This window comes from Oryzias latipes, chromosome 12 (assembly GCF_002234675.1).
Source record: "Oryzias latipes chromosome 12, ASM223467v1".
Lineage (NCBI taxonomy): Eukaryota > Metazoa > Chordata > Actinopteri > Beloniformes > Adrianichthyidae > Oryzias > Oryzias latipes.
In genome coordinates, this window is record NC_019870.2 from 21,274,185 (window position 1) to 21,291,441 (window position 17,257).

The 17,257-nt window shown below is 41.2% G+C and overlaps 1 protein-coding gene across 3 annotated transcripts in view; it reads right to left on the reverse strand.

The window, feature by feature from the left end:
• Positions 1–2,593: 2,593 nt before the first annotated feature.
• The window catches only part of LOC101157679 (phospholipid-transporting ATPase ID), a 46,540-nt gene continuing 31,876 nt past the window's right edge, over positions 2,594–17,257 (reverse strand). The window contains exons 24-28 of one of the 3 annotated variants that reach the window (XM_011473227.3): positions 11,355–11,438; positions 10,957–11,202; positions 10,567–10,705; positions 4,026–4,156; positions 2,594–3,324 (exon numbers count right to left, since the gene is read on the reverse strand). In XM_011473227.3, the coding sequence (XP_011471529.1) occupies positions 3,121–3,324; positions 4,026–4,156; positions 10,567–10,705; positions 10,957–11,202; positions 11,355–11,438 (804 nt within the window). In that variant the 3' untranslated portion in view covers positions 2,594–3,120. Of the gene's footprint in view, positions 3,325–4,025; positions 4,157–10,504; positions 10,706–10,956; positions 11,203–11,354; positions 11,439–17,257 lie in introns of those variants that run through there. The other 2 variants (XM_011473228.3, XM_023960804.1) reach the window with 2 other exon arrangements.

Genomic DNA, 17,257 nt, shown 5'->3' on the forward strand with positions numbered 1-17,257 from the left:
AACTTTTAACGAGGCCCAACAGCCAAGTTAAACTCAGTCCGCGACAATATTTTTAAAACTAAAAATACAAATGAATGTGTGCATTTGATGTAATTTTAACACTTTTAAAGTACAATAAGACTGTGGATTCTTTTTAATAACATCGTTATGCTGTTGCTAATGATTCGTGGTAGTTTTGCTGATGGTCTTGTCTGGTTGATACGTGGTGAGTTTCTGCTTCATGCAGGCGTTGAGACTTTAAACGTGATCGTAGGTCTGAATGTTCTTTAGATGTGAGACAGACTGATCACATGCAGACATGGAGCCAAACACACACTCACACGCTGCAGTGAGTGACGGGCAGCGGGTTTACGTTTTTACCATCCCTGCGCGATTCACCTGCTGCCCCCCCCCCCCCCCCCCCTTCTTCCTCACACATCCCGTCCCCCCAACTGCGCGCTCTTCCTCAGAGACGGGAGCGTGCCGTTTTAGGCACGGCAATTCACAGGTTTCCGGCTGGTACAAACTCTGTGAAATAATAGATGATAGTAAACTGATAGTTTTCTCTCCAAGCACCGCTACTACTGCGCGCCTCTGGCATTGCATCGCGCCCGAGAAGGACTGGTCTAATGAAAAAAAAAGTATAATTAAAGATTTGTCTTCGAGCCACATGTGACCATCAAAAGAGCCATATATGGCTCGCGAGCCATAGGTTCCCGACCCCTGCTCTAATGGAACTGACCGGCCAAACTACTAATCTCGCCGCCGGAGCTTCCTCCGCTGTTTCCGGCAACAATGCCACTTCCGCTCCCCCGTTTTCCCCGGAAAATGTTCGACTACAGCCGGAACCTTTGTTCGGGGATGTTGCTGCCTGTGGAGGGTTCCTACTGCAATGTGACCTGATTTTCCAACAAGCCCCCAGGTATTATCAAGCCGACCACGCTCGCATCTCACTAATCGTAAACTCTCTCCGCACTCTCAACTTACCCTTGAGTCCTAGCCTCCTTCTGGGTTCCAGCATCTGGGTCATTCTGAACTCCCGTCCGAATCATGACACAACCACTATGTTGACGTGGCCCTTGGTGAAAATGAGTTTGACACCCCTGATTTAGAGAAACTTTTCTTCATTCACACCACATCTTTTTCCCTTTTGCGTTTTCTGTTTCGATCTTTTTTTTTTTAGATTGTTTTTTTCTTTTGCCTTTTCATTTAAAATGCGCTGTAATCAGATGATCAGACAATTCAAATAAAAACTGTTAGATGCGCGCCCTCGCAAGAGTGCGCTCCAGCACGTTCGATTGCGCTCTCTGTATAAGACCTGAGCTAGGTAGGAGCGGCTGTGGCGCCCAATCAGTTACGATGTGTTTCTGATCATGTAAATATGTGCACAAACAGCTGTGAAATAAAAAAAATAGACTATAAATAATTTTCACCACTTCGGTTTGGCACTCTCTTTGGCTGGGTGCCCCTATGCCACGCATATGCTCCATGCCCACTTTTTTGCGCACCTGTCTAAGAGAACTGCTATTTATAAAACATATTTATTATGTTAGAGTTATGCCAAGAAAGTTTTGAAATCATTATGGGATGGCCACACGACCTACGGCTTGGCAAACTTCCCTTGTTATGGGAAAACAACACTTTTGTTTGAGTGATTATCATGAAATTGCCCGCACTTGCTGCCAGCTCCAGTCTACAAACACCACAGAAGTGTCGTTGACTTTTGACCTTGGGAAAAGGATGCCATCTTGCATATTTTTTAAAAAGCCCCTTCAGCGCCACACACAAACAAAAACCCGTCCTAGGGATTTTTACCGATGTCTCGTAACTTCTCAGGCATCCATAGCAATGTGCTGTGTGAACAAAATGTTGGAATTAGAAGTTGAAGATTTTGAATAGCATACGCGTGGCGAATTCGCAACCATTGCGATCTTAGCTAGCTTGCACATTTTTTCATTGGAATCGGAAGTTTTATCGTGTCCGTGGCGAGCTAGCAAAAGTGGAACACTGTTATAACTCCCATGTCTTTCAATGGAATACTGTGAAAATTGAATGCATGGATCCATGGCTGAGAATAAACATAATGAAAACACTGGATACGGACATATAAGGAATGTGGCCGTGGTTATTAATAAACCTCTTTAATGAATACTTGTAATTATGAAGTTAACTTTTAATAATTAATTTTGTAAGTTGAGTTAATTCTGGAACCATGAATTTAACTGTTGATGTTATATATTTATTGTATTTTTTGTGATAAATTGTTGGAATATTATGTAATGTTCCACCATGAAACCAGCATCTAGCCATTACTGTCTAAACCTCTCAAGAAATTGAATAAACAGAACAAAACGGAGAAGTGTGTCTGGATGGTGTGTGATTTCCCACACTCATGCTGCAAAAAAGAAGTGTTGTAAATTAAATGTAGCTTTGTTTTTTTTGACCCACTCTCAAAATGACCCACGGACCTGTACCAGTCCGTGGGTTACTTGGGGTTGGGGACCGCTGGTTAAAAGTGATGCTGAACAGAAACCTGCCGGATCTACAGACAAACCAACACTTCTTAAATATATGCATGAAAAAAGGATAAGGACTCAAATAATGAATCACTAAAAAAAGGAACAAGGTTTCTTTTTATAACATTTTTTTTTTAATACAAATGATAATTGAAATCAACACAACCCCCCCACAGCCTTAGACTTTGTAATGAACTCCTGCCACTCTGCAGAAACGATGTCCAAGGATACAACACAAGTCATATGATTTTGGTTAAGAAGGTCATAATCCTTATTAAAAAGTTTTTAAAACAGATCAAAAGATGAATTTCTTGGGTCTTTAAGTGAAATTATTAAAAGTAATCATTAGCTGTGACAAGGCTGTTTAAATAGGTGAGGGAGTTTATTTTCAGCTGTCCCATTAAAATCAAATAGACTTTGCTTCTGTAAATGGAATTGTACACCACTCTTGGATAATAAACCATGTATAGGCATGGATGGAACAATTACCTAAAAATTATTTTGTTGGATTATAGAAAGCTTGAAAAGGTCAGTGAATCCAGTCAGAGGAAACCTTATCATTTCTCAGTGTGATAACACTAGAACGTCTGCAAGGCTCATGGGTTATGGTTCGGTGTTGCTCCACCTAACTTTCAGTTGGGGCTATATGAGAGAACCGCATTGCTTGACTCTTCACAGGTCGCATTATCAGGAACCTCTGAGAAGTCACTAGGTCACCATAACCCTTAGAGTGGGAGAAGGCGTAGCCTGACCGACGGGTGCTGACACGTCGGACTGGTCGATGAAGAGAGGGTGTCGGCGGCAGCTCCTTTCGTGCCCTGTGTCTCACCTGGTGGGGGAAAAGGTAAACAAAATGGTAAATTTTACGTACATGAGGGGAATTTACTCATCAGTGTTTGATTTTAATAGTTCAGACAATATTATGCCTTTCTCAAAATCTTTAAACAACTTTAGTTTAATGGGACTGATTGTTGGAACAAACATAAGGACAAAGATAAAAAAAAAAAAACTTTTTGTTATCTGCCAAAAAAAGAGTTTAAGCTCCCCAAAAACCAAACCATTACAGTACTGTTACCAATGAGAAATATTCTAAAGCGTTGGAAAAAAAACTGTTGTTTTTAATGACACTTTCTGCGGAGCGGCAGTAGTTCATTAGAAATTCACCTCAGTTTTGGGGGTGGGACACCACCCTCCCCTTTTCCTCCTCATTACTGAGAGCTTTCTGTTTACATGCAGTGCAATTTTAAGCCTAATTTTCTTTGTACATGTACTCCATCATCATAAAAGTGCAACAAATACATGTTTAAAACACCAAGGACACAATTTTCATTGGAGTGGGTCTTAAAATACTTTAATTTAATGTCTTACAGTAGAATATTTATTATCTGTCTTTAATTAGCCCCCAACGAACTTAGTAAAAAAATTGTAAACACAATAAAAGGTCAATAACTTTGTATTTGACCAGTCTGCTTGTGGAGGCTTTGTAGAAAGATATGTATGTTTTTTATCCCTTAATACTTCCTGTACTACCTTGTCATTAATGGTTGGTCGAATCTGCATTAAAATGAAGCGATAAGCCACCACAGGAAGGATGCAGAGGAGGGATGTCAGGACGATGGTCAGCCAAACATTTGGGAGGTTCAGAGTGTTTCTTTCTGTGCCTGAAACCCAAGACAATGCAACAATAAATAAGATTCAACACATCATAACCTCAGCATTCAGCAAAAGCATAAATACATAATATTTTTCTTTAAGCATTAACATGTTAAGGTGGCAATATGTATAATGCTAATTTATCAACAAAGAACAATGTGTCTTTTTAGGGATTTGACTGGAACTATGTTTCACAACGTTTCATACAGGGTCTTAAATACAGGGTCAAAGACAAGTCATTATTATGATGATTATGTAAGGCCTAGATGCAGTTACTCCGTTTTAAAAACCTAATTTATGAAGCTTTAATTACTTGTTTTTTGTCATATATTAAAATCAGCCTTGTTTTGACCTCTTTAATATGCCAGAATTCAATGATAATTCATTTGTTATTGTATTTTTACATTTTATAATGGTATGGTATGTGTATAACAATTAATCAACTAAATCAATGAATCAATTTATATTCTGACAATCTAACCAGATTGATCTGTCTGAGGCAGGGGTCGGGAACCTATGGCTCTTTTGATGGTCTCATATGGCTCGCAGACAAATCTTTAATTATACTTTTTTTTTCATTAGACCAGTCCTTCTCAGGCGCGATGCGATGCCAGAGGCGCGCAGTAGTAGCGGTGCTTGGAGAGAAAAATCTTTGACAGAAAAATCTGTCACTATCAGTTTACTATTATCTATTATTTCACAGAGTTTGAACCACCCGTAAACCTGTGAATTGCCGAGCCTAAAACTGCGCGCTCCTGTCTCTGAGAAAGACGGGGATGGGATGTGTGAGGTAGAAAGCAGAGGGTGTGGGTGGGGGGGTTGTGGGCACAGACAGCAAGGTGAATCGCGCAGGGATTATAAAAACATAAAACCCGCTGCCCGTCCCTCACTGCAGCGTGTGAGTATGTGTTTGGCTCCAGGTCTGCATGTGAGCAGTCTTTCTCACATCTACAGAACACTCATACCAACCTAAGATCACGTTTAAAGTCTCAACGCCTGCATGAATCAGAAACTCACCACGTATCAACCAGACTAGGCCATCAGCAAAACTACTACGAGAAATACCGTAAATTCCGGGTTATAAAGCGCACCCGATTACAAGCCGCACCCACCTATTTTAACGTGCTTAAATATTTTTGTACATACACAAGCCGCATCAGTATACAAGCCGCTGCCTCGACAAAGCGCGTCCTGACTACCAGAGTGTGCATGGCTCATTACCACACTGTGGGCAGGTACTGGCCTTGTCTCAAGCTCATGTATCTAATTACACCCACATCTGAAACAGCATGGACCTCTATTCTGTTCACAAGTTCCTCAGTTATGGGTTTTTTTATTTGATTTTTTTTAATTTTTTTTAACTTATTGACAAACTAGGTATCATACATAAAATTACTAACATACAACCATATAATCAACATTACATCCCTCAGTTATGATGAGGAAATTTACATCCGCGATCCCCCATTTCCCATGAGTCTTAGGGGCTAAAGGCGGGGCCAACGCCCGGCTCGCCACACTGTTGTTCGTGTTTAAGAATGAACAAGGAGCAGCAGTGCATGGAGGGGTGAAAAGGAACAGCTCTCCTTCCACTTGTGTCGCGGCAGCATTATGGTACTAACGGGGCTGGTTAAAAAACATCAGTAAAATAGCGCGCGCCTCAGCGCGATACGCGCGCCTCAGCACGGCGCGTTCGTCAGAAGCTTCCTTTCACAACAAACACTTGTTGCTCCCCGGACGCCTCTGCGCTCCGCGCTCGCCAAGCGGGCTCCTTGTCTCCCCTTCCTATCCGAAAAGCTCACACGGCGGCTGTGAGCTTTTCAATGATAAATTCCGCTCAGTCAGAAACCGTAAAAACGACCAAATGGATTTGTGTCTATGAAGACTCTCATTCATCCAGGTTGGTTCCATTGTAGTAGGTTTAGGGGATGTCATCTGGACTTGGTTTTAAAGTTGGAAGACGTTTCACCTCTTATCCAAGAGGCTTTGTCAATTCTGAAATAGCTGGTCTAAGAGCTGGTATATATGCGCTCATTGGGGGAGGAGTTAGACCTGAAACTGGAGGTGTTGTCCACTTAGCCTATGTGGTTTCGGGTCGTTAATAGTCCTTTGTCCTCAGCTGGGGGTTGGGGAGTCAGTGACTCCCTCTCCAAAATGGTCGTCTCTTTCAGCGGTTAACGACTCAGGTGGAACTGGTTTGGTTTGTTTAGGTTTCAAAACACTGCCGTAGATGGATGGAAGAATAAACCTGAGACCACCATTCTTATTAAGAGAAGGTTTGTCCTTCTTGACAAAGATGGCTTCTTTCACTCCTCGCTCAAACCATCCTTTCTCTCTGGCTAGAATTCGGACTTCACTGTCCTTGAAAGAGTGGTTTGTGGCCTTCAGGTGGAGATGTACTGCAGACTCAGGTCCACTTGGGTTGGCTCTGCGATGTTGGTAAAGCCGCTTGTGTAGCGGTTGTTTGGTTTCTCCTATATACTGTTCATTGCAGTTCTCTTTGCAGTGGATAGAGTACACAACATTACTCTGTTTGTAGCTGGGAATTTTGTCCTTTGGATGAACCAGTTTCTGTCTGAGGGTATTGACTGGTTTGAGATGAACTGGGATGTTATGTTGTTTGAAAATCCTTTTAAGTTTTTCAGACAGGCCTGAGATATATGGAATTGAAATACTGTTCCGTTTCGGCTCTTGTTCCTTCTTGTCTTGTTTTCCTGTATCTTGGGATCTGGTGAATGCCCACTCGGGATATCCACAGGTTCGGAGGGCTTGGTGGATATGTTGCTCTTCCTTCTTCTTTCCGTCAGAGCTTGTGGGGACCTCCTGGGCTCTGTGTTGTAATGTCCTGATGACGCCTAGTTTGTGCTGTAAAGGGTGGTTTGAGTCAAATAACAGGTACTGATCTGTGTGAGTAGGCTTTCTGTACACTTCAACCTGGAGCTGTCTGTCCTCTCCAATGATCACAGCACAGTCTAGAAAGGCTAGGGTGTTGTCCTTTGTGTCTTCCCTGGTGAACTTGATGTTCTTGTCTACTGCGTTGATATAATCTGTGAAAGTCTCCACTTCCTGGCTTTTGATCTTGACCCAAGTGTCGTCCACATATCTGAACCAGTGGCTTGGAGTTGTACCTGGGAAGGAGTCCAGGGCTCTTCTCTCAACTTCTTCCATGTACAAGTTGGCCACAATGGGTGAGATTGGAGAGCCCATAGCACAGCCGTGTCTCTGCCTGTAGAAGTTTGTAGAACCCGGGTAATACCACTCCATGCATTTATGGCCTCCCAAAAATCCACAAGGAAGGAATACCACTGAGACCCATTGTCAGCAGCATTGACTCAATAACTTACAACATGGCTAAACACCTGGCTACTATTTTGGCCCCTCTAGTTGGCAACACAGAGCATCATGTTAAGAATTCACAAGATTTTGCGAACAAAGTCAAACATCTTCAGCTGGATTCTGACGAGACGATGGTGTCTTACAACGTAACTTCCCTCTTCACCTGCATTCCCACCACGGAGGCAGTGATTTCAGTGAGGAAGAGATTACTACAGGATTCTCAGCTACAAGACAGAACAAATCTGACACCAGACCACATCTGCGAACTGCTGGAAGTGTGCCTCAACTCCACATATTTCCAATTCAGGGGAAACTTCTACAGGCAGAGACACGGCTGTGCTATGGGCTCTCCAATCTCACCCATTGTGGCCAACTTGTACATGGAAGAAGTTGAGAGAAGAGCCCTGGACTCCTTCCCAGGTACAACTCCAAGCCACTGGTTCAGATATGTGGACGACACTTGGGTCAAGATCAAAAGCCAGGAAGTGGAGACTTTCACAGATTATATCAACGCAGTAGACAAGAACATCAAGTTCACCAGGGAAGACACAAAGGACAACACCCTAGCCTTTCTAGACTGTGCTGTGATCATTGGAGAGGACAGACAGCTCCAGGTTGAAGTGTACAGAAAGCCTACTCACACAGATCAGTACCTGTTATTTGACTCAAACCACCCTTTACAGCACAAACTAGGCGTCATCAGGACATTACAACACAGAGCCCAGGAGGTCCCCACAAGCTCTGACGGAAAGAAGAAGGAAGAGCAACATATCCACCAAGCCCTCCGAACCTGTGGATATCCCGAGTGGGCATTCACCAGATCCCAAGATACAGGAAAACAAGACAAGAAGGAACAAGAGCCGAAACGGAACAGTATTTCAATTCCATATATCTCAGGCCTGTCTGAAAAACTTAAAAGGATTTTCAAACAACATAACATCCCAGTTCATCTCAAACCAGTCAATACCCTCAGACAGAAACTGGTTCATCCAAAGGACAAAATTCCCAGCTACAAACAGAGTAATGTTGTGTACTCTATCCACTGCAAAGAGAACTGCAATGAACAGTATATAGGAGAAACCAAACAACCGCTACACAAGCGGCTTTACCAACATCGCAGAGCCAACCCAAGTGGACCTGAGTCTGCAGTACATCTCCACCTGAAGGCCACAAACCACTCTTTCAAGGACAGTGAAGTCCGAATTCTAGCCAGAGAGAAAGGATGGTTTGAGCGAGGAGTGAAAGAAGCCATCTTTGTCAAGAAGGACAAACCTTCTCTTAATAAGAATGGTGGTCTCAGGTTTATTCTTCCATCCATCTACGGCAGTGTTTTGAAACCTAAACAAACCAAACCAGTTCCACCTGAGTCGTTAACCGCTGAAAGAGACGACCATTTTGGAGAGGGAGTCACTGACTCCCCAACCCCCAGCTGAGGACAAAGGACTATTAACGGCCCGAAACCACATAGGCTAAGTGGACAACACCTCCAGTTTCAGGTCTAACTCCTCCCCCAATGAGCGCATATATACCAGCTCTTAGACCAGCTATTTCAGAATTGACAAAGCCTCTTGGATAAGAGGTGAAACGACTTCCAACTTTAAAACCAAGTCCAGATGACATCCCCTAAACCTACTACAAATGGATTTGTGTTTCCAGTCGTGTCCCGACAAAACAAAGGCTGATGTTATTCACACATATTTACGTGCAGCCAGCCGAGTCACTATGACTCAGAGGTAAATACACTTCTGAGCATGCGCTGTTCTCTCCGTCACGCAGCTGACAGGCATTTCCATTTACTGATGGGGGATTTTTTCACGCTGCTTTTAACGATTGCTTTTAACTTGAAAGCTTTATCATATTGTAGCAGCGATCAAGTGCACGTTGGGTCTAATGGCACCAAAGGATTCTGGGATGCGGCCGGGCATGCGTGTTTCTTTTTGTTGAACCATGACTGAAGTGTCTAAGACCTGAAGTGAGCTCCATGCTGTTTGGCTGCTCAGAGGTGTGTTAAAAAAAATGACTTGTGCTTGGTGGTGGATGGCGCATACAAAACTATTCACCGAGCCCGAATGTACGTACATGGCGGCCGCCAATCAAATCCATAAATTAGCCGCGTCACAGAATAAGCCGCAGGGCTGTGAGCGCAGGAAAAAGGTAGCGGCTTGTAGTCCGGAAATTACGGTACTCATTTATTAGCAACAGCTTAACGATGTTATTAAAAAGAATCCGCAGACTTATTGTACTTTAAAAATGTTGAAATTACATCAAATGCACACATTCACATGTATATTTAGTTTTAAACAAATTGTCGCGGACTGAGTTGGACTGGGTGGCTCTTGGGCCGCGTCAAAAGTTCTGGAGTTCATTAAACGCATCAAGCAGAGATCCAATTGGCCCTCAGTTCTGTCGCTCAGCCTGTTAGGTAGTTGGGACCAATGGGGTTCAGCTGTGGGCCGAATAAGGGAAATGGGAGGGCTGGAGCGGGAGCAGGCGAATATTAAGTTGGGAGAAGCGGGAGAGATTAAGGAGTAGCTGAATTAATTGTACGGCGTTTGTTGCGGTCTACAGTAACCAGAATAAAGAACCTTAAAAGAGGTTAAGTCTCAGTGCCTCAGTGTGGGAAAGGGACGCTACATTATTGTATGGCTCTTTCGAAATTACATTTAAAAATATGTGGCGTTTATGGCTCTCTCGGCCAAAAAGGTTCTCGACCCCTGGTCTGAGGCATTGACTGTGTATAAGGACTGTGCTAAGCGATCCCTCCCTCTTGCTCTCCAAATAGGAAGTATGCTCTGGATCCAAGAAGTCAAAATCTCATAGACTTCTATTGAAAAATAAACAACTATTATTCAGTCAGAATAACCATTTTACTCTGATACCTTTTTTCCATGTTCTTGCTCTAATACCTTTTTTTAACATATTCTTGATAATCCCAATTTTTTTTCATGATATTTTTTTCAAGTTATAAACTAATCAATCAAATGCCTCAGTAAAAGCATGTGGTTCCCACTGGCCCCCACCTCGAAGGTCTGATTGACAGGTTCTTCTGAGCACGCTTTTAGTAATAGGAGAAAACACTGACCTACGAAGGGAAAAGCAGAGGGGATGATGACAAAAATGCCATTGCTGTACATGGTGAATGTTACAGCAAAGTAGGCAGCGAGGCTGCCCCATATAAACAAGTTGTTCACAGCTGTCCAGTGATATGTGTCCAGACACATCTGCAAAAAAAACAGCCATTTGACTTGGGATTTGACAGTTTGAAAACACAACAGAACAAGAACAGGGAAAAATTGAGACCTTCCAATCACCATTTTATTTGATGACTTCATTTTAGCAGATTGAACTGAAATTCAAGTGTAATATGCAAGATTTAAGTTTCAGCATCGTTTGGAGCATCGACAATTACCCTTCTTCAAAGCTTGAAAAAATATGTATATTTATCTTAAATTGCAAGCCATGCATTCCTCACCTGTATGCTGACAACTATTAGCAGACATGTCTGTGCAAACAAAGCAAACGACTGATAATCCGCTATGTCTTTGCCGTCATCTCTGACTGTGTCGTGTATGGCTGCCCAGGGAACAAAGAAGAGCACTAAGGAGCTGTAGCAGCTCAATACCGTGAGGTTCACAAAGGCCTTTTTACTAAAGTACAGGTTTTGTTGGCCTGGAGCGTAGAGCTGCGGATGCTGGAAGCTCCAGCGGTCATTTACATCCTGAAAAAAAGTAAAGAAAGAGGAAACAAGGAATACAGAAAAAAATAACAGCTATCCAGAAGTAAAACAAGTATAACTTTCAGATGTTTAAGTAAAAAAAAAAAATTTTTAGATCTTTTTTGCAATGATGGATGTTTTTTTTTTTCTTTTACCTGGTCAAAGAGGCTGAGAGCAAGAACAGGAAGTGAAGTGTAAACAGTGTTATACAAGGTGATGAACCACTCGTCATAAACAGTCTGTGAACAACAGAAATGCACAGAACTTTAAATTACAAAAATCTACAACGGAGTAATTTATAGTTTTTATACATAGTAGTACACTACGACGGAGTTTTAGGGCCACCAAAAAAAATTAAAATAAAAGTTAAATTACGAGATTTTAAGTCGTAAATTTATGAGAAAATAGTCAAAGTTAGCATGCAGTGCAGCAGCAAGTGAAGGCCACGCAGCAGATTGACCGACTAAACTTAATTTAACAGGTGAGCTGAATGTTTATTGATAATGTTCCAAAAGTTTGGAAGCTCATTTGTTATGGCCCGCAGCAGTCACAGACTGCAAGGACCATATTGTAACTGCTACGAGGGTTGAACACTCAAAAAGGTCCAAAACGTCAAAAAAACGCATCAATACGCCAAAAAATGAGATTAAAAGTAGCCCAAAGCACAAAACAACACGACAATTGTGTAACACAACAAAAATATACACACACACGCACAACACCACCGCACAAACCTCAAAATTGTAATCGCAAAAATGACGACAAAAACACAGAAAAAGCCCCAAAAAGCCCTCAAAGGAAGGGTTTAAAGCCAAAAAGACATGCCCAGCCTATAGTAAAAGACAGGCTGCATTGACATATATAGGAAACCTGATCGAAAAAACTTCTATATTGGTTTTCGAATGTTTTTTTATTATCCTTCTGGTATCTAACGGATAATTTGAGCTCAAATTTGACCCCCGCCACATACCCGAAAACTCACCGAAATTGGCACACACCTAGGATAAATGTGAAATGAATGTTCGGCAAAGAGAACGTCACCACCCCCACGACGATGACATGACGGCGAGCGTTCCCATCAAAAAAATGATTGGGCCAAAAATCGCTTATGGGGCCAAAAAAAATATTTCGAAACATGGGTACGAAACCAAAGCATGCGTTTTGGAGATATCCCAAAGAAGTTTTGAAATCATTATGGGATGGCCACACAACCTACGGCTTGGCAGCCATTTTGTGGCGAACTCAGAGAAATGGAGATTTTTGTGTTTTTTGACAATATGGGAAAACAACACTTTGTTTGAGCGATTTTCACGAAATCGGACACACGTCGCCAGCTTCATTCTACAATAACCAAATAAGTTTTATTGACCTTTGACCTTGGGAAGAGTCGGCCATCTTTAATTTTCAAAAAAAAGCACCTTTAGTAATGGATACAAACGAAAACTCTTCCTAGGGATTTTTATCAATCTTTTTGAAACTTCTCGGACATCAATGGCAAGCTACTGTGGACAAAATATTGGAATTAGAAGTTGTAAATTTTTAATGGCATGCGCGTGGCGAATTCGCAATCCTTGCGAATTTATCTAGCTGGCACATTTTTTATCGGAATGTCGTGAAAATGAAATATGCGATTCCCTGGCCCACACCGAACATAACCATGTCACATACGAAAAAATGGATAAAGAAATGTGGGCGAGGTAAAAAAAAAACATTGCAAAAAAAAGTGTTGACTCGGGGAAAAAAAAAAAAATCGAATTTTTTTTTTTTTAAGAATCGGCTAGCGAAACCAAGATAACTTTGTTGGATATATCCAAACAAAGTTTTGAAATCATTACGTGATGGCGACACGACCTATGGTTTGGTGGCCATTTTGTGCCAAAATCTGCCATTTTGAGATTTTTGCGTTTTTACACAATATTGGAAAATGAACTTTTTTCGAGCGATTTTCACGATATTTGACTCACAGGTCTCTTGCGTAACTCTACAATCACCTATGGAGTTTCGTTGACATTTGACCTCGGGAAAAGGCCACCATCTTGAATCTTCTATAAAAAACACCTTTACCACCATATTCAAACGTAAACTTGTCGTTGGAATTTCCATCGATCGTCTCGAAACTTTTTTGACATCAATGGCAAGCTACTGTGGAAAAAATGTTGGAATTAGAAGTTGTAGATTTTGAACGGCGTGCGCGTGCCAAGCAGGCAAAGTGGCGCACTGTTATGACTCCCATGCCTTTAATACAATACATTGAAAATTTAATGCATGCATCCATGTCAGGAAGTGAACATAATGAAAAACACTGGATAAGGACATATAAGGAATGTGGGCGTAGTTAGCATGAAACGACTGTTGTTAAGGACAACAAAAACTTTAATTTTTCCAATTTTTACTGAAATGGACATCGATCTGTTCGTCTTCCCAAAGGCGATCAAAACATAGAATGGTTGCTATGGAGATAAAAATCAACAGAAAAGCCGCCATTTTGAAAAAAGTGGGTTTTTTACTAAATTATGACATATAGCTCTCACCAATGAAGCAATTTGTTTTTCTGAGTCAGTTGATGATGCTGATCGCTAAGCTAGCACTTTTAGCTATGTTAGCATAACTAATATAGTTAGCATAATTAACATCTTAAACAATGTGTTTTTCTGAGAGTTGATGATGCTGATTGCAATGCCAGCACTTTTAGCCACATTAACATAACTAGCATAGTTAGCATAATTAGCATTTTAGGTAATGTTTTTTCTGAGAGAGTTGATGATGCTGATCGCAATGCTAGCACCTTTAGCCTCATTAGCATAGCTAGCATAGTTAGCATTATTAGCATTTTAGGTAATGTGTTTTTCTGAGAGAGTTGATGATGCTGATCGCAATGCTAGCACTTTTAGCCACATTAGCATAACTAGCATAGTTAGCATAATTAGCATTTTGAGCAATGTGTTTTTCTGAGAAAAACATATTCCCCTTGATGAAGCCATCTGTATCCCTACAGTTGTCCACTTGAATCCTTTCTTCCTCCACCAAAGACCAGATCTCTACATTTGTGTGATGCTTCCGTCTGAGGAGGAGCACTTTTTGGCATTTTCAACGTTCTAATGCTAACATGGCAGACTATTTTCATTCCTCTTTATTGTTTAATGTTGAAACGGGACGTTTCATCTGGAGGAGGGGGCGTATGTCACACTATTTAATTCCGCATTGAGGTTCGGATGACAGGTTCATGACGTAAGGAGACAAATGAACTTAAGGGGGTGTGAATGAAAAGGAAAATAAAGGCTGCAGCGGTCCTCTACACCCAAACGTGTCTCTGAGCGCCTTTTTTTAATATATGAAACTCCGCTTTAGCGACACAGATACCCGGAAAGCCTGTTACACTAACAATAATCTGATTGTGACTCGCCAAAAGGTTTCGAATCTCTTTGTTTTTTAAACCCATCCGGAAATAAAGCTTCAAAAAAGGCTCCACATATTTCATCTTTAAGCTAGGCTCCAGTAAACGGAAGGAGGTAGCCTAAAAATAGGAAAAGAACACTAGTCTTCAGAAGAAAATCACCAAAAAGTTATAGAATTATCTTCAACGGAGTTTCACGGCCAGTTTATAATAATTTATTTTTTAATTACTAAATTTACGAGGAAAAAAGTAAAAACTGTTTACTACGAGATTTTTTTCTCGTAAATTTACAAATAAAAAGTCAGATTAACAAAGAAAAATACCCACCAAAGTTGTCTGTTCATCAGAGCTTGAATATGAAAGATGTGGAGCATTTTGTGAAGCCTAATTTCCAAATAAGTTTTAGAAACAAAGAAATTCTGAACCTTTTGGTGACTCAAAATCAAATTATTGTCAGTGTAGCCGGCTTTCCGGGGTTTGGTATCGGTAAAGCGGAGTTTCATATGTAAAATCAGGAGCTCAGACACATTTGGGTGTAAAGGACCGCTAATTAACTTTCCTTTTCATTCACATGCCCAGAAGTCCATTTGTCACCTTAAGTCATGTGCAGAACACCAATGTGTAAACTGTTATATATGCCCCCTCCTCCAGATAAAAAGTCCCATTTCAACAAAAAGCAAAGGTGAATGAAAATAGTCTGTTGTATGGCATCACAATGCTGAAAATGCCAAAAAGTGCTCTTCCTCACACGGAAGCCTCACACAGACTTAGAGATCTTGGTTTCATGGAGGAAGAAAGGATTGAGGTGGACAGCTGCAGGGATACCGATGGCTTCATCAACGGACTGCAAAGATCCTTCGAAGAGACTATAGTACCGGTCAATAATAAATCCTAAAAATCAAACAAATGAGTTTTCAAACATTTGTGACGTTATCAATAAACATTCAGTTCACTTGTCCAATTAAGTTTAGTCGGTCTGCTCTGCTGCTGCGCGGCGTTCACTTCCTGCTGCTCTGTATGCTCACTTCGACTTTAATTTACGAGAAAAAAAACTTGTAAATTTACGAGATTTTTTCTCGTAAATTAACTTTTTTTTTTGGGTGGGCCTAAAACTCCATCGTGATTAACTGTCCATGTAGCTAGTCATTTTTTAACAAGAAATCTTGTATTAAGATAAAAAAAAACTGGAAAGTTCCACACAAGCAATGAAAAAGGCAAAAATAAGCTCAAAAGTTAACTGTTAGATAGAATCACTTCAAATTTAATGTTCTACAGCCCAATAATAATTTTCTTTGCCAATTATAAGCAAATGATTTGTATTTTTGAGTTTTTATGCACTTAATTGTATCTTTTTTTTTTCAAGATAATGACAATGAATGTTAGTCTAAATTTATTGAACTATAAATTAATAATTTCCTTATGTCAGGTCCTAGGTCTTAATGAGACAAAAAATTCTCCATTGCTCCGATTTTGAACAATGCTTGGAAAGGTCTAGAGCAGGGGTGCCTGCACTTTTTTGGCATGGCAGCTACTTTTAAGAAGACAATGTCTAAAAGTTATAGTATTTTGAGACTATAGTACTGTTCAATAAAAATAGTATTATGAACTATTAATATATAACATTGTTTATGTACTAATGATTCAAAAACTACACTGTAAGAGTACACAAATCTATGTGAGGCAATATTTTTGTATTAACAGATAAGGCGTTTTATTACAAAAGCAGAAAGCCCTGACTATCGTGTTTTATGCTCGACTGTAAACCGTGCAACGGGGGGAACATGGCATTTCTGAAGCGTGGTTGGCTCCATGGGAAGCGCGAACCAAGGAAAACACTGATGCCTCAGTGGGCTCTGATCCATCTGGCGGGAACTGCTGAGGCACTTGAGGCAATCCGGGCCTCAACAAACACTCCTGTGGGCCGGAGTGGTCTTCTGCTAAAAATACAAAAAAATAACTAATTTCTGATGACAGACAGAATTTGTGCTCAGTGTATTTAAAAATGGAAAAAAAGAGGATGGTAAATGGCGTATACTTATATAGCGCTTTTCTACCTTCTTCGGAGGCTAAAAATGCTTTACAGTCACAGATCCATTCACCCAGTCACACACACTTTCACACACTTGTGGCGGCTCCGCTGCCGACTTCCATCAGTGTCTTGCCCAAGGATTTTGATTTGCTGACTGATTTTTTTCGAAATATATTTGTATTTCTTTGGTTAATTATCTTTGCTGGCCTGCGATCTACCCTCATGTCCTTGAAAATTGAACTGGTTGAACGCAATTGGCGTAATGAGCACCCCTGGTCTAGAGCATAAAGAAGTTAAAATAAAATAAAAATTAAATAAAGTATCTTTCTGACTCTCGTCGAGGACAGACGTGTTTTCCTCTCGCTCCTCCTGTGTCAGCCCTTCCCCAAGGCTTTTTGTCCTGTCTGCCCGAGAGGTGCATTCTTCACCCTTCTGAAGCCGCTGCTTTTCTGCACTCTGAAAATGGATCTGATCAGCTGGTCTCTAAATTCGATCGACAAAGTGTTTTCCACACTAAGGAACGGGAAAGCGGACCCTTCCTGCCCGGACGGCACCCACGCGGCTGGATACACCATCGATCCATGGGGCAAGTGGAGGCTGGTGTGCCTGGCCCAGCTGTCTGTGGAGGATGTCGA